Source organism: Salvelinus alpinus, chromosome 27 (assembly GCF_045679555.1).
Source record: "Salvelinus alpinus chromosome 27, SLU_Salpinus.1, whole genome shotgun sequence".
NCBI lineage: Eukaryota > Metazoa > Chordata > Actinopteri > Salmoniformes > Salmonidae > Salvelinus > Salvelinus alpinus.
Window position 1 is genome coordinate 15,827,758 of NC_092112.1, and position 26,048 is coordinate 15,853,805.

General features: G+C 41.4%; 1 protein-coding gene across 1 annotated transcript; it reads left to right on the forward strand.

Annotated features, from left to right (window-relative positions):
- On the forward strand, window positions 1-23,700 carry LOC139556031 (neuroglobin-like). Its single transcript, XM_071369506.1, has 5 exons — window positions 1-345; window positions 13,864-13,971; window positions 18,099-18,219; window positions 18,627-18,707; window positions 21,769-23,700. Exons 1-5 carry the CDS (start codon window positions 185-187, stop codon window positions 21,889-21,891), a joined length of 594 nt encoding a protein of 197 aa, XP_071225607.1. The 5' UTR covers window positions 1-184; the 3' UTR covers window positions 21,892-23,700.
- The last annotated feature ends 2,348 nt before the right edge of the window (window positions 23,701-26,048 follow it).

Here is a 26,048-nt window from a genome sequence, read left to right on the forward strand (position 1 = left end):
AGTGCGTTCTGCCTGACGCGCAGATAGTCGACTCAATCCATGATCAAGGACCCTCCACGCGCAAAACATATACTTTCTGTAAAATGTGAGGTTTCACGACTTAGTGTGATCATTTGAAAATGTGTCTACTTATTTGAATGTATTTTCACGCGTTTGTCACTGTTTAGTTTTTTGGGGGCCGGAGATGGGGTGCGCAATATCAGGCTTGGTACCGAAACAAGTCGGGGACGTGATGGACGATGTTCCCATTGTGCATCTAACTGACGAGCACAGGGAGATAATCAAAGAGACGTGGAAAGTCATCCAAGAGAACATCGCGAAAGTTGGCATTATTATGTTTGTTGGGTGAGTACATTTTAACTGTAGCCTACTGGCTGAATTGGGTTCCATAGGTTTTAAGAAATTGCACGCGTCATTCTGAATTTAAAAGCATGCCAAAATGAACGTAGCCCTATTACTAAATCGAATGTCAAACATTGATTCGATTAATTCAAGTCATGAAATCTAACCCTCTTCTACTAGGTAATTGAACTGTTTGTCATGAACATGAGTGGACACAGCAAATGTGTCACTTCACTGGTGATTGTATAGAACGTATAGCCTTGTCAAAATTCAATCAAGTGATTGTATATGATCGTATACAATGGAAATACAACGCCCTCCACAAACGTTTGTGTTTTGGTCACATTTTCCATGTTAGAAGCCTATAACCTATATTTATATAGCCTACATCATTTTCAACCATAGCCCTGTCTAATGAAATAAATGGATAGAGAAATAGTCTTCCATGTCCACACAACCTTTAAACGAACACAAAACTAATATTTAACTGTCTATTCCCAGTGGATTGGTAATGGAACTCTGTTTAAAGTATCCTCCTTCTTAAATTAAGCCATACAGAGTTGCCTACAATTCAAATGTTATCCTCCGGAAGAGGCAGAATATATATCACAGCAAATATATGGCTAAACTCCAATGTACTGATAGAGGATAAACCAATTTTGTTACAGAGAATGTGTAACGAAGGTAGCATCTTTATGAATGACATTGTAAACAACTACCGTAAAATGATGTCACACAAGCAATTAATCAAGGTGTATGGAGAAGTAGGCGCAATACAAAATTACAACCAACTCATCGCACCTCTGCCACAAAAATGGAAGAGGCAATTACTTACAAGAGAAAGAAATGAACTAGTTTGTCTGCCACCAGTAACACATTTTAAATGGCTTAAAATGACCAATATTGCCTAAATCATAAAATGTATCATGTTCACTAACGTCAAAAGGTTTGACAACTAGGCCTACAGTCTTAAGAAAAAAGGGTTCCAAATAGAACAAATAGTCCCCATAGTAGAACCCTTTTTGGTTCCAGGTAGAACCAAAAAGGGTTCCAAAACGGTTCTTCGGCTGTACCCATAGTAGACCCTTTTTTGGTTCCAGGTAGAACCATTTTCAGTTTCATGTAGAACCCTCTGTGGAAAGGGTTCTATATAGAACCCAAAATAGTTCTACCTGAAACCAAAAGCGTTTTACCCGGAACCATAAAGGGTTATTCAAATTGTTCTCCTATGGTGACAGCCGAAGAACCCTTTTAGGTTCTAGATAGTATATTTTTTTCTAAGAGTGTATGCCGCATAAAGAGATAGTTGGGAACAGATTTTATATGTCCCAATAACAAGGCATGATTGGCATCGGGTTTATAAACTGATATGTAAGACAACAATTGACCCTTTCATTTCTTTTAAATTTAAACTAGAATATAAAATTCTTGCTACAAAAAGAATGCTCAGTATATGGGGCATTGAACAGTCAGACCGGTGCAGACTGCCACAAGGAAACAGAATCAGTACTGTTCATCAGTGGCTTGGTTTTGGAGTCAGGTCCAGGAGTGGTTGTTATGTAAACACACACACACATGATAATACGCACTATACCCACATGATAACATACACACTATACACACATGTAAACATGGATTTTGTGTTGTAGATATGTGGTAGTGGAGTATGGGCCTTAGGGCACACACTTAGTGTAGTGTGTTGTGAATTCTGTAATGAGTGTATTGTTATGTTTAAAAAAAATTATAAGCATACATTTTGCCGGACCACAAGAAGAGTAGCTGCTGCCAAGGCTGCAGCTAATGGGGATCCATAATAAATATGAATACAAATCTCATAATATCAGGGTGTCGTTGGATCTGCAAACTGTATTGCTGGGGGATTTAAAGGACCACACTCGGTCAACATGAAACCTCATTGTGCTGTTAGGTTAAATGTTTATTTATTTTTGGGGACATTTGGTCAGAAATGTTGCAGATGGGGAGGTTCAAGTCCTTCGTGACACACCATGAGAGAATGTAGGGATGTATTGCAGGAATAAATTGTAGAATGATGATGATTTACTGGGAAAGATAGGTTGGTCTGTAGCTGTCTGATGGTTGCAATTAATGAATGTTGGAATAAATACATACACATCCACAGTATACATTTTTGAGGTCCTCCAATCAGGGGTGAGGGTGGAGATGTGATGATTGTATGTTTTGTGTTTAGTTATGTGTGTTTTGTTTTCACGCTGTGAGCGGTGTGTGTGCTGGTTCTGGTGGTTATTGGTGCACTCGCCAGCGTCTCTTGGCGGGTGGGGGCAAGAGCAACCGCTGATGGTAGCAGCCATTCGTATTGTCTTTTTTTATTGTATTGTATTGTTGTTGTAATTAAAAAAAATATTTACTCTACATAGCCAAAAGTAAATGGACACCCCCTCAAATTAGTGGATTTGGCTATTTCAGCCACACCCGTTGCTGACAGGTGTCTAAAATCGAGCACACGGCCATGCAATCTCCATAGACAAACATTGGCAGTAGAATGGCCTTACTGAAGAGCTCAGTTATTTTCAACGTTGCACCGTCATAGGATGCCATCTTTCCAACAAGTCAGTTCGTAAAATTTCTGCACTGCTAGAGCTGCCCCGGTCAACTGTAAGTGCTGTTATTGTGAAGTGTAATGTCTAGGAGCAACAACAGCTCAGCTGCGGTAGGCTACACAAGCTCACAGAATGGGACCGCCTAGTGCTGAAGCGCGTACAAATCTTCTGTCCTAGGTTGCAACACTTACTACCGAGTTCCAAACTGCCTCTGGAAACAACGTCAGCACAAGAACTGTTCGTCGCGAGCTTCATGAAATGGGTTTCCATGGCCGAGCAGCCGCACACAAGCCTAAGATCACCATGCTCAAAGCCAAGCGTCGGCTGGAGTGTTGTAAAGCTTGCCACAATTGGACTCTGGAGCAGTGGAGATGTGTTCTCTGGAGTGATGAATCATGCATCACCATCTGGCAGTCTGACGGACCAATCTGGGTTTGGCGGATGCCAGGATAACGCTACCTGCCCCAATGCATAGTGCCAACTGGTGGAGGAGGAACAGTGGTCTGGGGCTGTTTTTCATGGTTCAGGCCCCTTAGTTCCAGTGAAGAGAAATCTTAATGCTACAGCATACAATAACATTCTAGACGATTCTGTGCTTCCAACTTTGTGGCAAGTTTAGGGAAGGCCCTTTCCTGTTTCAGCATGACAATGCCCCCGTGCACAAAGCAAGGTTCATAAACAAATGGTTTGTCGAGATCAGTGTGGAAGAACTTGACTAGCCTGCAGAGAGCCCTGACCTCAACCCCATCAAACACCTTTGGGATGAATTGAAACACCGACTGCGAGACAGGCTTAATCGCCCAACATCAGTGCCTGACCTCACTAATACTCTTGTGGCTGAATGGAAGCAATTCCCTGCAGCAATGTTCCAACATCTAGTGGAAAGCCTTCCCAGAAGAGTAGAGGCTGTTATAGCAGCAAAGTGGGGATCAACTCCATATTAATGCCCATGATTTTGGAATGAGATGGTCAACGAGCAGGTGTCCACATACATTTGGTCATGTAGTGTAGATAAACAAATATATATTTTAGCTGTCACTGAGGACATTTGAAAATAGAACTTGAAGGCAACATACAATTTTATTTTTACTATGCTCCACTGCCCAGCCCCTGTCAAAATTGACCATGGTCATTGACTTCTGGCCTGGGGTCCAATGTGATATTCAGATGGTTCTAGTGTCTTGTTGTCAAAAAATCACTGTCTAACTGGTGGCATCCCATTGGTGTTAACATTTGATTTTGTTTTAAATTAAGCTATTTGTGACATGCGCTGAATACAACAGGTGTAGATCTTACAGTGAAATGCTTAAAGCAATTTTTTATGTGTCCTTTACCTCTCTACCAAGACCTATGTGCCCTATGTTAAAATACCTACAGTAGGTGCCTGTTTACAATAGCTCAGGGTATGCAAATATTATCTTCAGTTATGATGGAAAAAATTCAAAAATATATTGTTTATTGCAGGAGCCAGGGGCAAAAAGCAAGCATCAAAATACATTCTAATCAAATAATTGGTGGCTGCCTTCTGAGTTTTCCTGGGCCCATATTCATAAAGCTTCTCAGGGTAGACTGATGATCTAGGATCCATTAGAACTTTTTGATCATAATGAATAAGATCACATGAACAGCAGGGACCTGATCCTGGATCAGCACTCCTTATCTGAGATACATTATGGTTTATAAAAGTTTAGCAAATCAAGTGCATTTTTTGGTTTACTGGTTTGATATTTATACAGATAAATCTCCCTTCCTTTAATCCAATTAAACAAGTAGATTTAAAATCTATATACATTCTCATTCATATTGTCCGTTTCAAAATATTTGATGACAAAGTCCAACATCACAATGCAAATCTCTAGACTGTATTACACTGTCACGTTGTCAGTGGCAACCAACCTATCATTTTAAACCACGATCTCTGTCTTCATAAAACTACCAATTTCAATCCTCAAACCGAAATCTACCTCCCTCCCTACTGAAGTACCACTAAAAATAGAACTAACCCACTCCCCCTCTTTAAAAAAAAAAAAACATTGATATGCAAACCTTCACTCCCTTTTCTCTACCTTTCAGCATTTACCATAGGTCTGTCTGTATCCCAAATGGCACCCTATTCTTTATAAAGTGCTCTGGACAAAAGTAGTGCACTATGTCTGGACGAGGGTGCCATTCAGGATATAGTCTGTCTGTTCTTAATGAGTCAATCAATGCAAAAAGGCACAGGGAACGCAACCAATAAACTTCTTCTGAGGCCCATTTAAACCCCAAACACGAAGGCTGTGCTGATAAGGCTTTAACTGGCTATTTATCAGTGGCCCTCGCCATATCAGTTAGGCCTTTTAATGGGCTCTGTCTGTGGACCGAGCTGTCAGCTGTGGCATGGGGCCTGCCGCCACTGCCTGTTTTGGCACCAGTGTGATGTACCCATAGGTAAGTGTCATGCTATACATCACACAGCCATCCGTCCACACATTGGGGGTTGTGGTGTTTTGTGTATACTGGATTCTGTAGAGGGGTAGAGGTGTACTGCAGAAGGTTGACGGTTAGAATTGGACGTTTTATGAGGCGAGAGATTGCAGCTTGAAAGATTGGTTGGTTGGTGGGTTGCCGCTGACAAGATGCGGCACAGCAAGACTGTCATTTCGGCTACTGTCTTGAGATGTGGTACATTGGACAATATTATGAGTGAGAGGGCGAAGTGGAAAAAATGGCTTTGGCTTTTTTGAGAATTCCCATTTCTCAAACTTTGAAAAGTACTGATATCCATTGATATCAGACAGTATAGGTGACGTATTGAAGATTCAAAATGACTTACCGTTCTAGTCTTAGATATAATAGGAATCAAATTTAGCAACTCAAAGTGAGACTCCCAGTGTGGTTTTAAGTCAATTCTTCACAGGGACACCAAAACAGGTGTGAATAAAAAACACTGTTAAAACCTCTCTGGGATAGGTGGGACGATTGCGTCTTGGCCAACTCTTGGCCAAAAGCCACGGAAAATGCAGAGCGCCAAATTCAAATAAAATGATATAAAAATCAAACTTTCATTAAATCACACATGTAAGATACCAAATTAAAGCTACACTCGTTGTGAATCCAGCCAACATGTCAGATTTCAAAAAGGCTTTTCGGTGAAAGCATAAGATGCTATTATCTGATGATAGCACAACAGTAAACAAAGAGTGTAGCATATTTCAACCCTGCAGGCGCAACACAAAACGCAGAAATAAAGATATAAATCATGCCTTTGACGAGCTTCTTTTGTTGGCACTCCAATATGTCCCATAAACATCACAAATGGTCCTTTTGTTCAATTAATTCCGTCCATGTATATCTAAATTGTCCATTTATTTGGCGCGTTTGATCCAGAAAAAAACAGCTTCCAATTTGCGCAACGTCACTACAAAATATCTCAAAAGTTACGTGTAAACTTTGCCAAAACATTTCAAACTACTTTTGTAATACAATTTTAGGTATTTTAAACGTTAATAATCGATCAAACTGAAGACGGGTCTATCTGTTTTCAATACAGGAGGACAACAAACTAACGCTACTTTTCTCTAGTCTTGCGCAACTCTCAAACAGTACACATAACGTTACACTGATTCAAGATGGCCGTACTTCTTCATTGCACAAAGGAATAACCTCAACCAATTTCCAAAGACTGGTGACATCCAGTGGAAGCGGTAGGAACTGCAAACAAGTCCCTTAGAAATCTAGTATCCCAAAGAAAGCTCATTGAACAGTGTCCTCAAAAAAAAAAAAGATCTGAATGGTTAGTCCTCGGGGTTTTGCCTGCTACATAAGTTCTGTTATACTCATAGACATGATTCAAACAGTTTTAGAAACTTCCGAGTGTTTTCTATCCAAATCTACTAATAATATGCATATCTTATATTCTGGGGATGAGTAGAAGGAAGTTGAAATTGGGCACGCTATTTATCCAAAAGTGAAAATGCTGCCCCCTATCCTAGAAAAGTTTTTAAAGGGAAGGTTTACCCAAAATCCAGAAAATCCCAAGTGATTCAATGAATTGAAACTAGTTCAGTGGAGTTTGCCCTCTCTTCCTCTCTCCCTGTAGTGCTGTACGAAAACAGATGCAAAAACGGGTCACGTCTCACGTGACTTGTGACGTCGCTGGATGCAGGCCTCGCTCTGCTTTGTTGCCAGTGAATTTATAACCAAACGTAGCAGTCATAAGAGAAACTCCTGGGCGGAGTTCCCACATCCGGTTTTCAGCTGAAAAATAAGCTAGGTTTAAATTGCTGTATCTCTGAAATCCGGAACATTGTTGGCAATATTCTTATTTTATGTAGCCGAATGCCGCAGTCGTGGAGATGGGTAATAACTGCGCATGGGCCCTCTCGGGGGAATCCCTGCTATGTAGAAATGGCACGTTCTTCCCTTATTCACAGATGTAACTCTTTTTCAGCAGAGATGTGAAGACAGCGTTACCCATTAGTTATACAAAGTAAACAACAACCTACAAACATGTCTGACGACGAAATACTCGCGAGTGATGAAGAAAACTACTGGAGGGGCTCCGAAGTTATCGTCGAACCGTATTTATTTGAGCCTGAGTATTCAGACCAAGAATTGAGGCAAATTGAGGCCGCTCTAGGCATGGAAGCCGCAGCAGCAGCTGGACCACAGCCCCAACCCATCCCCAGGATCAACACAGACTGGTGGTGCAGCTGTGGCAGTTGCACTCCAATGCCGACAGATGAATGTTTGTGCTGCAGAGAATTCGAATACGTTACTACAATTCTTACAGAAATGGAGCAACATAATGACGAGGAGCAGTTAGTTTGGTTTTGCAAGCACAGGGGATTTTTCTGCCCACATAAACTCTGGTGTCCTGAAGAATAAGAAAAATCTGTATTCCATAAACTAATTGAAGATGCAACCCTGGGCTAAATGGACAGCTATCCAATGAGTAAATAGCTCAACTTTATTTTATTGAATAGATTGAGTATACCATAAACCTCTATGAGCATTACTGGGTTTACACTGAGTGTACAAAACATTAGGAACACCTTCCTAACATTGAGTTGCACCCCCTTTTGCCCTCAGAACAGCTTCAATTCGTCAGGGCATGGACTCTACAAGGTGTCCTTTTGGTGGTGGACCATTCTTGACATACACAGTAAACTATTGAGTGTGAAAAACTCAGAAGCGTTGCAGTTCTTGACAGACTCAAACCGGTACGCCTGGCACCTACTACCATCCCCCCATTCAAAGGCACTTCAATCTTTTGAATTGCCCCTTCACCCTCTGAATGGCATACATACAGTACATCATCTCACAGGAGGTTGCTGACGGGAGAACAGCTGATAATCATTTCCGGAACGGAGCAAATGGAATGGCATCAAACACATGGAAACCAGGTGTTTAATGTATTTGACACCATTCCACTGATTCCGCTCCAGCCATTACCACGAGCCCGTCCACCCCAATTAAGGTGCCACCAACCTGTCTCCTCCCCTTCATCTACACTGATTGAAGTGGATTTAACAAGTGACATCAATAAGGGATCATAGCTTTCAGCTGGTTAGTCTACGTCATGGAAAGGGCAGTTGTTTCTAATGTTTTGGTCAGTGTTCACATTAGCCCAAAACACTACATATATAGCCTATGTTTATTTATCACAATGGTTTTTGGATATTCTATTCTGCAATGTAAGGTGACACAATGTCTATTGTCTCCTCAACCCCCCTGTCATAAATAGATAGGGCACATACGCTAATCTGTAGATCACTTAGGCCTATGTCTACAAGAACACCTCGAACTTCAAGGATCAGGCTAAGCTTGCTTTGTCGCTTTCTCTTCTCAAGCACGCGCCTTTGTTTTGGCACTGTGCCAGATCCAGTCCATGGAAATACAGTAGTAACAGCTGTATCTTAACATCCAGCGCTTTTCTGTCCCCATCATTTCAGATGATCTCGTTCCTATGCATCGTCACTGAAGTGCTTGCTACACACACACAGGCGATGTAAGGTTGGCTGCAGGACCATATACATCATATTTACCACTTTGAATTGCAACTAACCATCTATATTATGCATCTCTCCGTATCTTTTATCGGGAGAAAACAGTGAAATTTGGTACCCTATTTCCTGCAGCCAGGGACAGAATACCAGCTGCTTTTGCTGCCTTCTATTTTTCCACTTGGCGTAACTAACTTTACCTGCGATGTGCCTAACTCTTATCAACTTTCACACCACCTCCTTCTCCTCCTAAAAAAGTCATCTGTGAAGCCAATCAAAGATGGGTAACCAAAAGTAACATGGGCTATATGTGAAAGTCAAAGTTTCACTTAAGTCTTCCATTTACATCAATGCATGACAAAGTGAAAACTGGATATGACACTTTCTCTCAAGCTGAAAAGTGAACAATGGCAAAGTTGTGCTTTATTGTGTTAAGCTAAAAGCGGGTAAAAGAGAGGTGTTAGCCTGGATATCTACCGAAGCCAGAGTTACCAGACAGGCAGTGGAGGAAATATTGAGTACTTGCAAAGGGTTTGCGAAAATGGAAAAAGGAGGGGTTACTGGGTAATTGAGTTCCGACGTACACACAGTGTGATGCTGATCAAACAGAAGTGATGTAACAAACTCTTTGACAGTGCTGCAAACATAGAAAGAGGTCCTCAGAAATACCACGACTTAGATACAGGGTGTATGAGGAGATCAATTAGAGCAAGGCACTAAGCTTCATCACTCATTCATGACAAGCCAAGGTCCTCGCTTCATCTATTGTCATTATATCACCAAAGACAAATGCCACCCTTAATGTAATCAATAGTTACTCTGCCTACCAAAAACTGCTGGCTGGGAAGAAAACATATACAGAAGATCAATACACTTAAGTAAATAGGTCTGTGGAAAAAGGTGGAAAATAGGAACTTGAAACAATCTGTTTTTACCTTAAACTGATCTTCTACCATCATCATGAGACGAAACTCTGGACGAGTCACCTAGGCTGCGTTCCAAATGGCGACCTATTACCTATAGGGACCAGAGCCCCATTTGTCAAAAGTAGTGCGCTATGTAGGGAATAGAGTGCCATTTGTTACGCATCCATAGAATCTTGTAACCAAACAAATGTGACTCCATGCATGCTTGGTGTGAAGGACGTGCTTGGTCTGAAGGGCGTGCTTGAGTTCATTAGCAGAGGAAAGGTGGTGGTAAGCCCACCATGGCCTTTATAGCTTCAGCCCTCACAGCGCAGCACAGCAGGGCTTCTCTATAATGAGAGAAGATTTACCCAAGGGCCTTTTTTTCTTCAGCACAATCAGGCCTATTCTAGTTTAAGGAGAATGGAAAGATTGTGTAGGGTCAAGTTCATGCTGAGAAATGTCATTCAGAAGCTCCAATAATAGTAAACTACGAGGGCAAAAAAAAAAAAAGAGGGTGTCATTTTGGCCCATTTGGTGTTTCAAACAATATTGTGTGCATATAGGATCACACTATTCGGAGCATTTCTTTGTTATTAAAAGAAAATGTGTTTAATATTAGATGTAGAATATAAAGACCATGAATTGCCATATGAAATACATTTGAACTAGACTGAGGGCCAGTCTTGGACCAGGCTACATTTGAGTTTGAGCTACAATAAAAAAGTGCAGGTTAATAATGAGGTTTGTGGCGGACGTTTCCTCCCAAAACCATCGACAAGTGTATCCAACCCCATAACCCAATTTAAATTGATGTGATTAATCAATGTTATAGGGGGCGGAGGGTTACTTTGACAGTCTTGTATGACTAGTCCCTGTGCCCATGAACACTAAGGTAACCTGCCTAAATGACTACCAACCCGTAGCACTCACGTCTGTAGCCATGAAGTGCTTTGAAAGGCTGGTCATGGCTCACATCAACACCATTATCCCAGAAATCCTAGACCCACTCCAATTTCCATACCGCCCCAACAGATCCACAGATGATGCAATCTCTATTGCACTCAACTCTGCCTTTCACACCTGGACAAAAGGAACACCTATGTGAGAATGCTATTCATTGACTACTGCTCAGCGTTCAACACCATAGTGCCCTCAAAGCTCATCACTAAGCTAAGTACTCTGGGACTAAACACCTCCCTCTGCAACTGGATCCTGGACTTCCTGACGGGCCGCCCCCAGGTGGTAAGGGTAGGTAACAACACATCCGCCACACTGATCCTCAACATGGGGCCCCTCAGGGGTGCGTGCTCAGTCCCCTCCTGTACTCCTTGTTCACTCATGACTGCATGGCCAGGCACGACTCCAACAACATCATCAAGTTTGCCGACGACACAACAGTGGTAGGCCTGATCACCGACAACGATGCGACAGCCCATAGGGAGGAGTACAACAACCTCTCCCTCACGTGATCAAGACGCCCCCATTCTCATCGACGGGGCTGTAGTGGAGCAGGTTGAGAGCTTCATGTTCCTTGGTGTCCACATCACCAACAAACTATCATGGTCCCAACACACTAAGACAGTCGTGAAGAGGGCACGACATAGCCTATTCCCCTTCAGGAGACAGAAAAGATTCGGCATGGGTCCTCAGATCCTCAAAAGGTTCTACAGCTGCACCATCGAGAGCATCCTGACTGGTTGCATCACAGCATGGTATGGCAACTGCACGGCCTCTGAGCGCAAGGCACTACAGAGGGCAGTGCATAAGGCCCAGTACATCACTGGGGCCAAGCTTCCTGCTATTCAGGACCTATATACCAGGCGGTGTCAGAGGAAGGCCCTAAAAATTGTCAAAGACCCGGTAACGGATCACCAAGTCTAGATCCAAGAGGCTTCTAAACAGCTTTTACCCCCAAGCCATAAAACTCCTGAACAGATAATCAAAGGGCTACCCAGACCCCTCTTTTACGCTGCTGCTACTCTGTTTATTATCTATGCATAGTCACTTCAACTATACATATTACCTCGACTAACCGGTGCAACTGCACATTGACTCTGTACTGGTACCAAATGTATATAGCCTCGCTATTGTTACTTTACTGCTGCTGTTTAATTATTTGTCACTTTTATTATTATTTTTTACTTAACACATATTTTTCTTAACTTCTTAAAGCATTGTTGGTTAAGGGCTTGTAAGTAAGCATTTCACTGTATTCAGCACTAGCCTTTAAGGCAGAGTTGCAAAGAAAAAGCCATATCTCAGACTGGCCAATAAAAATAAAAGATGGGCAAAAGAACACAGACACTGGACAGAGGAACTCTGCCTAGAAGGCTAGCATCCCGGAGTCACCTCTTTACTCTTGACGTTGAGACTGATGTTTTATGGGTACTATTTAATGAAGCTGCCAGTTGAGGACTTGTGAGGCATCTGTTTCTCAAACTAGACACTCTAATGTACTTGTCTTCTTGCTCAGTTGTGCACCGGGGCCTCCCACTCCTCTTTCTATTCTGGTTAGAGCCAGTTTGCGCTCTTTTCTGAAGGGAGTAGTGCACAGTGTTGTACGAGATCTTCAGTTTCTTGGCAACTTCTCGCATAGAATAGCCTTCATTTCTCAGAACAAGAATAGACTAATGAGTTTCAGAAGAAAGTTCTTTGTTTCTGGCCCTTTTGAGCCTGTACCCACAAATGGTACAAATGGTAAACCCACAAATGCTGATGCTCCAGATACTCAACTGGTCTAAAGAAGGCCAGTTGTGTCACGCCCTGGCCTTAGTATTCTTTGTTTTCTTTATTATTTTAGTTAGGTCAGGGTGTGACATGGGGAATGTTTGTGTTTTGGGTGGTTATATGGTAAAGGGGGTGTTGGGTTTAGTGTATGGGTTTGTGTTGAGTGAATGTTTCTAGGTATGTCTATGGTTGAATGAGTGTTTCTAGGTATGTCTATGCTTGCCTGAGTGGTTCTCAATCAGAGACAGATGTCTTTCATTTGTCTCTGATTGGGAGCCATATTAAGGCAGCCATAGGCATCAGGCATTTGTGGGTAATTGTCTATGTGTAGTGTTTGTGTCAGCACTATTTGTATTTATAGCTTCACGGTCGTCAGTTTGTTATTTTGTTAGTTTGTGTATAGTGTTCGTTTCGTGTTTTCTCTCTTCTATAATAAAAGAAGATGTATTATTCACACGCTGCGCCTTGGTCCAATCTCTCACCGCAAGACGATCGTGACAAGTTGTATTGTTTCTTTAATCAGAACAACAGTTTTCAGCTGTGCTAACATAATTGCAAAAGGGTTTTCTATTGATCAATTAGCCTTTTAAAATGATAAACTTGGATTAGCTAACACAACGTGCCATTGGAACACAGGAGTGATGATTGCTGATAATGGTCCTCTGTACGCCTATGTAGATATTCCATTTAAAAAAATCACCCGTTTACAGCTACAATAGTAATTTACAACATTAACAATGTTGTACATTGTATCTCTGATCAATATGATGTTATTTTAATGGACAATAAAATGTGCTTTTCTTTCAAAAACAAGGGCATTTCTAAGTGACCCCAAACATTTGAACGGTAGTCTGTCTGTCTGTCTGTCTGTCTGTCTGTCTGTCTGTACTGTTACAGAACAATATATATATACTTATATATATACACACACACACAGTATATTATTATTATTCACTATTATTAACCACATGATAAAACACAAATTAACCCCATAAAACATAGATTAGCCCCATGATAAAACATAGATTAGCCCCATGATAAAACATAGATTAGCCCCATGATAAAACATAGATTAACCCCATAAAACATAGATTAGTCCCATGATAAAACATAGATTAACCACATGATAAAACAGATTAAACCAATGATAACATAGATTGGACATGGCTTCCAAAGCGCAGCTGTGCATTTGAAACCCATAAAGAACAACATCTGTATTTTCTCCACTGTGTGTTAATAGCCTACAGAGCAATGTTTGTGAATCTATTAAATCGCAACCTCGAGTGTGCTCACAAGTAGTGCCCGTTGTCATGGTAACAGGTTGTTTGAGACCCATCCAGAATGCAAAGACGTTTTCTTCCTGTTCCGAGACGTGGAAGACCTGGAGAGGCTGCGGAACAACAAGGAGCTACAAACTCACGGCCTACGGTCAGTGACACCCTTCGCCTCCTCCCTCAACCTCCTATCTCATTTCTCCCTCCTGCCATTCTACCTCCTCCTCTCACCCTCTCATCATCACCCACTTGTCAGCTCCCAGATAAGCTCTGAGCACATCCAGAGACGCCAGTGCAGAAGCTGTGAGGACGGTGGGCCCCTTATTTCTTATTGTCTTGGTACACTGACGACACAGCCAACTAGATTCAGAGATGGCGTGAGTTGCACCAAGAGATGTCATTTTTTTTGTAGAGTAAATTAATAAGGTTGGGTCTAGGAAGCACAGCTGTTTGTTTGTTTATTGAGTATTGGGATCCCCATTAGTTTTTGCAGAGGCAGCAGCTATTCCTTCTGGGGTCCACAAACAACACAAAACATGATAAGCAACAAACACTGATAGACAAGGACAGTCACTGTCACGCCCTGGCCTTAGTTATCTTTGTTTTCTTTATTATTTTAGTTAGGTCAGGGTGTGACATGGGGGATGTTTGTGTGTTTTTGTCTAGTCGAGGGTGTTTGTAGTGTCTAGGGGGTTTTGGTAGAGTTTATGGGGTTGTGTTCAGTGTAGGTGTCTAGGTATGTCTATGGTTGCCTGAGTGGTCAATCAGAGACAGCTGTCTATCGTTGTCTCTGATTGGGAGCCATATTTAAGGCAGCCATAGGCATTAGACAGGTCGTGGGTAATTGTCTATGTCTATGTTGCATGTGTGCACGTAGTTTTTATAGCTTCACGTTTGTTGTTTTTGTTAGTTTGTAAAAGTGTTTCGTTTTCATCTTCTCTCAATAAAAAGGAAGATGTATTTGTATCACGCTGCGCCTTGGTCCACTCTTTCACCAGAAGACGATCGTGACAGTCACACACATATATAATACAACGATGTACAAACAACAATTATACAAACAATAAAACTACAAAAATGCTGTGTGTGTTAATGCGTCTGTGTGTGCGTGTTTGTTAGGAGCTGGTTAGAATAAGAGATGGCACCCCACAGACCACATGCACAGAATACCTTACTATGCATTCACGTGATAGCCAAGTTTACAATGTAGTATAACTAGTATAATCTCATGCAGCTTCGAGTGTCATCATCGTCAGGCATAATACGTCAGTCGGTTTCCTCATACAAATTGGTAAAATGGTGCCGACGGATGACGCCTCGAGCTCATACAAAACATTGCAGGTTTCTACTTTTTCTAGTGTTTTTTCTAGCATTTTTCCTCAAATTGTATTACTTGTTTCGTGCAATACTTCATAAACCCGGGCAGAACAATTGGAATATTAACCCCCATCGCTCCCCCCTCTGAGATTTTCACTGTACCGTGTAATTACAGTACACCTGCAACCCTGTACATGTGACTATTAAACTTTTAATCTAAATCTAATTTAATATGCCTGTTCTTGAGGTGAACGTGAGTGGACTGATATCACTTGTCTTATACCTGCTGCAGCCCTGGCAAAAAGGAGACATTTAACCCAGTGTCTGTTGTCTACGTTCCCTCACAGTGACCCACAACACACCTCGCCTTCTAAAGCTCATGGCGCTGACCTTAAGCGAGACATCAAATGGTTGCCAATGCTAACGCTAGAGCTAATTAAGCCTCAGTGAGGGTTGTGGCTATTAATTCAGCAACAGGGTGCCTCGGAATGTGACTAAACTCGAGGTTGAACGATTAATCGGAATGGCCGATTAATTAGGGCCGATTTCAAGTTTTCATAACAATCGGTAATCAGCATTTTTGGACACCGATCATGGCCGATTACATTGCACTCCACGAGGAGACTGTGTGGCAGGCTGACTACCTGTTATGTGAGTGCAGCAAGGAGCCAAGGTCAGGTGCTAGCTAGCATTAAACGTATCTTATAAAAAAAACAATCAATCTTAACATAATCACTAGTTAACTACACATGGTTGATGATATTACTAGTTTATCTAGCTTGTCCTGCGTTGCGTATAATCGATGCGGTGCCTGTTAATTTATCATTGAATACTTACTTCGCCAAACGGGTGATTTAACAAGCGGATTCGTGAAAAAAGCACTGTCGTTGCACCAATGTGTACCTAACCATAAACATCAACGCCTTTCTTAAAATCAATAAACAAGTATATGTTTTTAAACCTGCAAACCTGCATATTTAGTTAAAAGAAATGCAGGTTAGCAGGCAATATTCCCGGTCCCGTGTGGCTCAGTTGGTGGAGCATGGCGCTTGCAACGCCAGGGTTGTGGGTTCATTCCCCACGGGGGGACCAGGATGAATATGTATGAACTTTCCAAATTGTAAGTCGCTCTGGATAAGAGCGTCAGCTAAATGACTTAAATGTAAATGTAAATATTAAACTGGAGAAACTGTGTCACTTCTCTTGTGTTCATTGCACGCAGAGTCAGGGTATATGCAACAGTTTGGGCCGCCTGGCTCGTTGCGAACTAATTTGCCAGAATTTTACGTAATTATGACATAACATTGAAGGTTGTGCAATGTAACAGGAATATTTAGACTTATGGATGCCACCTGTTAGATAAAATACGGAACGGTTCCGTATTTCACTGAAAGAATAAACGTTTTGTTTTCTTAATGATAGTTTCCGGATTCGACCATATTAATGACCTAAGGCTCGCATTTCTGTGTGTTATTATGTTATAATTAAGTATATGATTTGATATTTGATAGAGCAGTCTGACTGAGCGGTGGTAGGCAGCAGCAGGCTCGTAAGCATTCATTCAAACAGCACTTTCGTGCGTTTGCCAGCAGCTCTTCGCTGTGCTTCAAGTACTGAGCTGTTTATGACTTCATACCTATCAACTCCCGAGCTAGTTAGCGGGATGCGTGCTAATAGCGTTTCAATCGGTGACGTCACTCGCTCTGAGACCTTGAAGTAGTTGTTCCCCTTGCTCTGCAAGGGCCGTGGCTTTTGTGGAGCAATGGATAACGCTGCTTCGAGGGTAGCTGTTGTCAATGTGTTCCTGGTTCGAGCCTAGGTAGGGGCGAGGAGAGGGACGGAAGCTATACTGTTACACTGGCAATACTAAAGTGCCTATAAGAACATCCAATAGTCAAAGGTATATGAAATACAAATGGTAGAGAGAAATAGTCCTATAATTCCTATAATAACTACAACCTAAAACTTCTTACCTGGGAATATTGAAGACTCATGTTGAAAGGAACCACCAGCTTTCATATGTTCTCATGTTCTGAGCAAGGAAATGAAACGTTAGCTTTTTTACATGGCACATATTACATTTTTACTTTTTTCTCCAACACTTTGTTTTTGCATTATTTAAACCAAATTGAACATGCTTGATTATTTATTTGAGGCTAAATTGATTTTATTGATGTATTATATTAAGTTGTTCATTCAGTATTGTTGTAATTGTCATTATTACAAATAAATAAATAATAAATAAAAATTGTTCGATTTAATCGGTATCGGCTTTTTTTGGTCCTCCAATAACCGGTATCGGTATCGGCGTTGAAAAATCATAATCGGTCGACCTCTAGGCTAAACACACAGAAAGCTAGGTTTGCTACCTCCAGCGTCAACTTCAGTTGCTTCTCAGTATGACATGTTTTTAAAGGCTCTCTGGTCTCTTTCTTTGACTGAGGTAGAAAATGTCTTCTTTCCTTGACTGTCTATTCTAAAGTACTCAGACTATAACTTGGTGGCATGGATACTGAAGAGTTCCTTGAGATCTTCTGATGATGAAATATTTCTGATGGCTCGGTTAGTTGAAGCGTGGTGCTAGCATGGGGAGGGGGGGGGGCATGTAACTAGCTACATTAAAGTCTTTATCCTACAACCTAGACATGTGTACTGTGTATTTACCTATTTAGTTTAAACTGCTGGAGAGCATGGTGCATCTAACCTGACCAGCATTATCATGAGGTACACTTGGTGCCTTCAGGAACACAAACACATGAGTGTCTGCGCTAGTCAATCAGTTGCTAATGCCATAAAACTAAACAGATGTCTCATTCCCCCTTCCATAAATTTCCCTTTAGCTAACAACACAGAGGCTTGCTACTTTGCATTGACCGATGTCACGGTTCGACTGTGTTAGTGTCTGCCTTTCTACATCTGATCCTGTCTACCTCTGACAATGGCGTTTTCTTCCATGTCTTGAAGGATAATGCACTTCATTGAGAAAAGCGTGGCCAGACTTAATCAGATGGAACGACTGGACCAACTGATCCTAGATCTGGGCAAAAGCCACTATCGTTACAACTCCCCTCCGAAGTACTACATGGTAGGTGTTCAAGTCTGTACTACTCTGTAGGTTTTCTGGCTAATGTAATCTTGTCCACGTGATCTTGTTCATTTATGATCTTATAGGCAAAACTAATCCTAGATCAGCACTCCAAAATATTTCATGACTAGAAAATATGGTTCCAGTACTACCTTTGCTTAACAGAGCGTGGATTTTCACAGAACAATCATCACTACAGGACTAGGGATGTGTGGAGATATTCTTGGAATCCATCCAGCTTTAATCTTCTCTGTCTAGATAATAACTGCATGATAACGTAATGGAAAATCTGGCTTGTTATTTTGCTGGATGTTGGATCATCAGATAATTCTGAGTCTATTGCTCTCTGTTTATCAAACATTTATGACCTTCCAGGGCCCTAATTATGTCCTTTGGGTTTATTCCAGTACGTGGGGGCAGAGTTTATTCGAGCCGTCCAGCCAATCCTGAAGGACAACTGGACCCCAGAAGTGGAGGAGGCTTGGAAGGTAAACAATTGATGGGAACATTCCCATCCTAGATAGCAACCACGGTGTGACGATGACCATGAGCCACCCGTCTGTTCCTTTATCTCTGTGGAGAAGCTATTTAACGGTTAAAACAGTGTAACACTACTTTATAAGGCCTTAAAAGGTCCATCTGGGATTGGGACATGCAGTTTTGGACTTTTAAATTAAATACAGTTTATATAGCCATTGATTCTTGACAAAATATAACATATTCATGCCTCATAGGCTTAGTTGAACTGTCGTACCCGATCAGAATCCAAAATATAAGCTTGCTTTACTCAATTTGTAAACAATGTAATTGTGAAGACAATAGCTTTAGACTGGGTTTAAACCATAGAGATCCTATTAAATGACATGTAATTAAGTGTTTAAAACTATAATTTTGATTGCATGGATCGTCTGTCCTTGTATACATAGCTCATTTCTTCAGCTCTATCTCTCAGCCGTTTACCCAAAAAAGTGGCAGGGTGTCGGCTTTGTGGTTGTTTGAGTGCCAGATTGCCCTTTTAAAAATATGAAATATTACACAATTCTTTGCTAACTATTTATACTGGATTATGGGTAATTCAGTAGCATTGCAACAATGGTTATTGACATGTATGTAGTTGTAGAATATAGTGGTAAATACACCCTCCCCATTTCGGCCTGTTTGCTTCCGTTTGGTTCCTAGTGAATACACCAGTAGAGGCTGCTCAGGGGAGGATGGCTCGGAATAATGGCTGGAATGGAGCAAATGGAATGGCATCAAACACATACAAACCATGTGTTTTTTACCATTCCACCCCTGCCGCTCCAGCCATTACCACGAGCCCGTCTTCCCCATTTTTAAGGTGCCACTAACCTCCTGTGGAATACACACCTGCTTTTCAGCACATCTGTAGGAAAAGACTCAAAGCAATCTGTTCAATACACCCAGAAAACATTTCAAACTGGTTCATTGCTGAATACATGTGCCATCGGCCCACCATCTTACAGTGCTAAGTATATACTCTGAAGAGCTGTGGTGCTTGTTGAAAGTGCAATAGTATCATTTAATGCTGCAATGTGTAACTTTTTGGGCAACTTGACCAAATTCACATAGAATTTGAGTTATAGATCTGCCATTCTCATTGAAAGAAAGCCTAAGAAGTGGTATATGTGTTCTATGTGCTCTATTTCTATGCTTCCCGTTCTTACATTTTGTTTTTGCATCTTTTACTTTCAATTTTGTACACCAGCTTCAAACAGCTGAAAATACAATATTTTGGGGTTATTGAAAAGAACGGTTAAGACGGTTCAATGATTCTTTACACCATTTTTGTTTTGTCACATAAACTGAAATTGGGGGACTATAAGAATGTTTGCAACCAGGAAATGGTGGAGTTTCTGCATATTGTACTTTTAAATAGAACAGGAAAGACATACAGTATGACAGTGACCTCTAGTGGATTGACTACATACATTGTAGGCAATGTGAATTGTGAATGAGGGTTTAATATTTTCCTGAAAATCTACACATTTTCCTTCCCGAGAAGAAAATTGCAAGAAATTACCAGGCAGTATTCCTGTTCAAACCGGAAGTGCTATTTAAAAGCATATGATACCAGCGGAAAAAATCAGACGTGAATATACGGGGCTCCCAAGCGGCGCAGCGGTCTAAGGCACTGCATCTCAGTGCTAGTGGTGTCACTACAGACTCTGGTTGTTCTGCCCCTGAACAAGGCAGTTAACCCACTGTTCCTAGGCCGTCATTGAAAATAAGAATTTGTTCTTAACTGACTTGCCTAGTTAAATAAAAGTAAAATAAAAAACACGTAAGCTAATAGTAGCAGAGATTCAGCAGCGGACACAATTGCATTTTATCGATGGCAATTTCAGATCCTGAGGCCCATTGTCGTGCCATTCATCCACCGCCATCACCTCATGTTTCAGCATGATAATGCACGGCCCCATGTCGCAAGGATCTGTACACAATTCCTGGAAGTTGAAAATGTCCCAGTTCTTCCATGGCCTGCATACTCACCAGACATGTCATCCATTGAGCATGTTTTGGATGCTCTGGTTCGACGTAGATGACATTGTGTTCCAGTTCCTGCCACTATCTAGCAACTTCACATATCCATTGAAGAGTAGTGGGACAACACTCCACAATCAACAGCCTGATCAACTCAATGCGAAGGAGATGTGTCACGCTGCATGAGGCAAATGGTGGTCACACCAGATACTGACTGGTTTTCTGATCCACGCCCCTACCTTTTTTTAAGATACTGTATCTGTGACCAACAGATACACATCTGTATTCCCAGTCATGTGAAATCCATAGATTAGGGCCTAAGGAATTTATTTCAATTGACTGATTTCCTTATATGTAAAATCTTTGAAATTGTTGGATGTTGTGTTCAGTGTATACTGTAATATCTTGAATAGGCTGAGCCCAGGCTTATATCTCCAGGATGTTTAAGGCCCTTGCCCTTGCATTTTTTTTCATAGTTGCAGGCCTTTATCAGCTTGGCATTTAGCTATAAGGGCACATTTGAAATCCAGCAGAGTTGTGCTGAAAACATGTTGCCAGTATGATGTTTTATTTTTCTGTGTTGTTATTCACTAAGTAAAAGGCTTTCTAAGCTTTTTAGTCTCCATTAACAAGAGCACCAGGAACATCCAGGGGAAAAACTGTAAGCCCTGAGCATATTCAATGTTGTGCTGTGCTAATGGGACAACAGAGAGATGATCAGTTTTTGACAAAAATTAATTCAGACATCTCAAAAGGACTGCCATGTATACTGTATACCAGTGGTTCCCAACCTTTTTCAGTTACTGTAACACCAACTGAATTTTGCTCTGCCCAGAGTACACCTGAAGTACCCCCTCATGTGCATTTTATCAGTAAGCCTATGTTCTCATGAGTCTTCTCATGTACCCCCTGTGGATAGGCCAAGTACCCCTTGGGTCCTAGTACCACTGGTTGGGAACCACTGCTGTATTTACCCTATAATAGAGCAGTAGTAGATGTAGATGTCTATTCCATGTCTTATGTGTTGACCTTCATGTTGTCCCACAGACGTTGTTCCTGTACATCACCAGTATCATGAAGCAAGGCTATGTGGAAGAGGAGAAGAACCAGAGGAACACCATGGCCAACACCAGTAGAGAGAGACCAGAGAAGAGGCTCAATGTCATCTAGGAGCAGCCTACTCTCCAGTCAACTTGTACAGTGCATTCGGAAAGTATTCAGACTCCTTGCCTTTTTCCACATTGTGTTACGTTACAGCCTTATTCTACAATGGATTAAATAAATAAAAACATCTCATCAATCTGCACACAATACCCCATAAGGACAAGGCAGAAACAGGTTTAGAACTTTGTGAAAATGTATTTAGTAAAACAGAAATACCTTTACATAAGTATTCAGACCCTTTGCTATGAGACTCGAAATTGAGCTCAGGTGCATCCTGTTTCCATTGATCATCCTTGAGAGGCTTCTACAAATTGAAGTCCACCTGTGGTAAATTCAATTGATTGGACATGATTTGGAAAGACACACACCTGTCTATATAAGTTCCCACCGTTAACAGTGCATGTCAGAGCAAAAACCAAGCCATGAGGTCGAAGGAGTTGTCCGTAGAGCTCCGAGACAGGACTGCCCTTAGGTACAGATCTGGGGAAGGGTACTAAAAAAGCTTTAAAGGTCCCCAAGAACACAGTGGCCTCCATCATTCTTTAATGGAAGAAGTTTGGAACCACCAAAACTCTTTGTAGAGCTGACTGCCCGGCCAAACGGAGCAATCTGGGGAGAAGGGCCTTGGTCTGGGAGGTGACCAAGAAACCCGATGGTCACTCTGACAGAGCTCCAGAGTTCCTCTATGGAGATGGGAGAACCTTCCAGAAGGACAACCATCTCTGCAGCACTCCACCAATCAGGCCTTTCTGGTAGAGTGGCCAGACGGAAGCCACTCCTCAGTAAAAGGCACATGACAGTCTGCTGGAGTTTGACAAAAGGCACCTAAAGGACTCTCAGACAATGAGAAACAAGATTCTCTGTTCTGACGAAACCAAGATAGAACTCTTTGGCCTGAATGCCAAGCATCACGTCTGGAGGAAACCAGGCACCATCCCAACTGTGAAGCATGTTGGTGACAGCATCATGCTGTGGTTATGTTTTTCACCGGCAGGGACTGGAGGACTAGCCAGGATCGAGGGAAAGATGAACGGAGCAAAGTACAGAGAGATCCTTGATGAAAACCTGCTCCAGAGCGCTCAGGACCTCAGACTGGGGCGAAGGTTCACCTTCCAACAGGACAACAATCCTAAGCACACAGCCAAGACAACGCAGGAGTGGCTTCGGGACAAGTCTCTGAATGTCCTTGAGTGGCCCAGTCAGAGCCCAGACTTGAACCCAATCGAACATCTCTGGAGAGACTTGAAAATAGCTGTGCAGCAACGTTCCCCATCCAAGCTGACAGAGCTTGAGAGGATCTGCGTAGAAGAATGGGAGAAGCTCCCCTAATACAGCTGTGCCAAGGTTGTAGTGTCATAACCAAGAACAAGGGTGTAATTGCTGCCAATGGTGCTTCAACAAAGTACTGAGTAAAGGGTCTGAATACTTATGTGAATGTATTAGTTTTTTATTTTTAATAAATTTGCATAACATTCTATGGGCTATTGTGTGTAGATTGATGAGGGTGGAAAAAACTATTGAATCCATTTAAAAATAAAGCTGTAAAGTAACAAAATGTGGAAAAAGTCAAGAGGTCTGAATACTTTCCGAATGCACTGTATATGGGTTCATTAAGACTCAAGTAAATCCAATAGAAAACGTTTTGAAATGTTTCGCAATGAAAAATTTAAATTAGTGTTTCCTTTTGCAATCTCTGCATATTTCATATTTCCGTTTTCTTCCATTTTCTGCCTAATGAATATTACCCAGATGTCTGATAGATGGTGCGTTCAAGACAACTGGGAATGAATAAAAAACAAACTCAGACTGGGAAAATTTGTGACGTCAGTGATCTTCAGGTTGGAGAAATCAGAGCTCTCCGATTGGATGCGTTGGGTGTCTGAGAGATTATAGCCTATGCTCAATAGGCTCTAATTACTTAACCATGAATGTGCACTTTTCAAAATATATCTCCAGTCAACGTTGTTGCTAGCACGTGCACCCAAAATATAGCGTACCCTCTGGGTTAACTTGGTTTGAGTTTACGAAAACAGATTTAATACGACCACTAGTGTCATCCCAGATGAGGAATAAAACACTATTTCGGGGCACATGTAGCGTAATCTCACTCACTTTTGTACATCGCCTTGGTCCGTACAATTGACCTTATTTTAGCGCCCCAAAAGCGTAATACTTCCAGATCAAATGTAATGTCAATATTTACATTACATTACATTTAAGTCATTTAGCAGACGCTCTTAACCAGAGCGACTTACAAATTGGAAAGTTCATACATATTCATCCTGGTCCCCCCGTGGGGAATGAACCCACAACCCTGGCGTTGCAAGCGCCATGCTCTACCAACTGAGCCACACGGGACAATATCATTGTAAAGCACAATTTCTCCCCTTTCCAACAAAATTAATGACGTGACCTCCACGCTGCCCGTTTCTGCATAATTCAAGAAGGCAATGAGCTCCTTCGGGTCTTTTTAAAAATTGCGTGTGGGGAAGCGAAACTAATGCGTGATAGTGAGAAGGAGAGGAGATGTGTGGAAAAACTGCTTTTTTTCACTCGATCTGTCCAACTTATCACCTTATCGCCTCTAAAATGTAAATAAAACACTATAAAGAGTTTATATAATGTGTCATTACATACCTATTTGAAGGTTTGTGTCGAATTTGAATCGGGTTTTTAGGGCGGTGCTAAAGTAATCTTAGAAGTTAACAGCGGCTTTGAAGGTCATGATCGCTTACAGTGATGACGCAAAAAATGACTAGGTATCCCCCCCTTACCCCCGTCACTGTCCATTTCTTGTTTTTAAACGATGAGAGAAGTGCTACACCTGGTGGAGAGAGGCTTTAAGACAGAAATAGTTGCTTTATGCGTGCTGTACGTTACGGCATGACACGTCACGATGTAACGGAGGGTCAGTTTTTTAAACTTTTCTCCAATACTATAGAGCCATTACCATGTCGATCAACGCTTGAATAGAAACGTAGTTCACACCCCAGATTTTGAAGTCAACACAGTCGCTACAGTCCCATTTAGTTTTCTTTGTAGCCTCGTTTGAATGTCGCGGTTGTGTACATTTGTATGGAATGGGGTGAGTTTACGTTAATGTTTGCCAAAGTACAAAGTAATTACACACGCACTCTACACACACGTACACATGGATTTTGTATTGTAGATATGTGATAGTAGAGTAGTGGCCTGAGGGCACACACTTAATGTGTTGTGAAAAGTGTTATGAAATGTAAATGTAATGTAATATTTGTAATTGTATAGAACTGCCTTAATGTTGCTGCACCCTAGGAAGAGTATGGGATCCTTAATAAATACAAATTACTAGTTGTTACACAGGAGTTAGCTAGTTAAAATGAAGTGTATCTTGAGGAGTAATTACTTGTAATTAATGTTTACTTACACAGTACGTTACCCGTTCTGACAACCTTGCCATAATTTTTTACGTTTCTGGAAGTGCCATCCAAGTCGGACAATAAACACACTAGTGCACCATAGAGTACATTATTTTCTTTAGAACTATAGAGGAGGAAATGTAAAAGTAGTAAACTACTTTAGTAGTACTTAAAGATTTGTATAATTTCAGCCAGTAGTTTTGAAAGTGGAGCTCATGAGCCAAAAAGTGGTTCCCGTTGTTTGTGTACTACGTCATCAAATTGTGCCTACGTCATCCAATGTCGTATGATATGTTACGTCCGTGTTTGTGCAATTCGTACGATATGTCATAAATCCAATTTGTGCTATACTGTATGTTACACATTTGTTGTGCTTATGATCCTGTAGTGCATTTTTAAGTACCCGGTACTTTAGTTTACACCACTGCCGATAGCATCCAAACACCATGTTGCAGCCTGCATAAACATGATATGCGTTAGCCAACTGAGAACCGATCTCCTCATTGACACAACTCTGCTTACATCTCCAGGTAATAAGTTAACGTTGGTAGTTTTGTTTACTAGTTTAGCTAGCTGACTAACGCTGTCGCTTCTGGCAAGTACTGAGCTAGCCTAGCTAGCTAGCTAGTTGGCTGATAATGTTAATTATACGTACCTTCGTAATCGGTTAAATAGGACGACATGTAGAATTTAAAGCCCTACTCCAATTTGCTTTTTCGGTACACGGAATCTGATTCCCAGGACCAGGTCAAGCTTTTGTTTTAA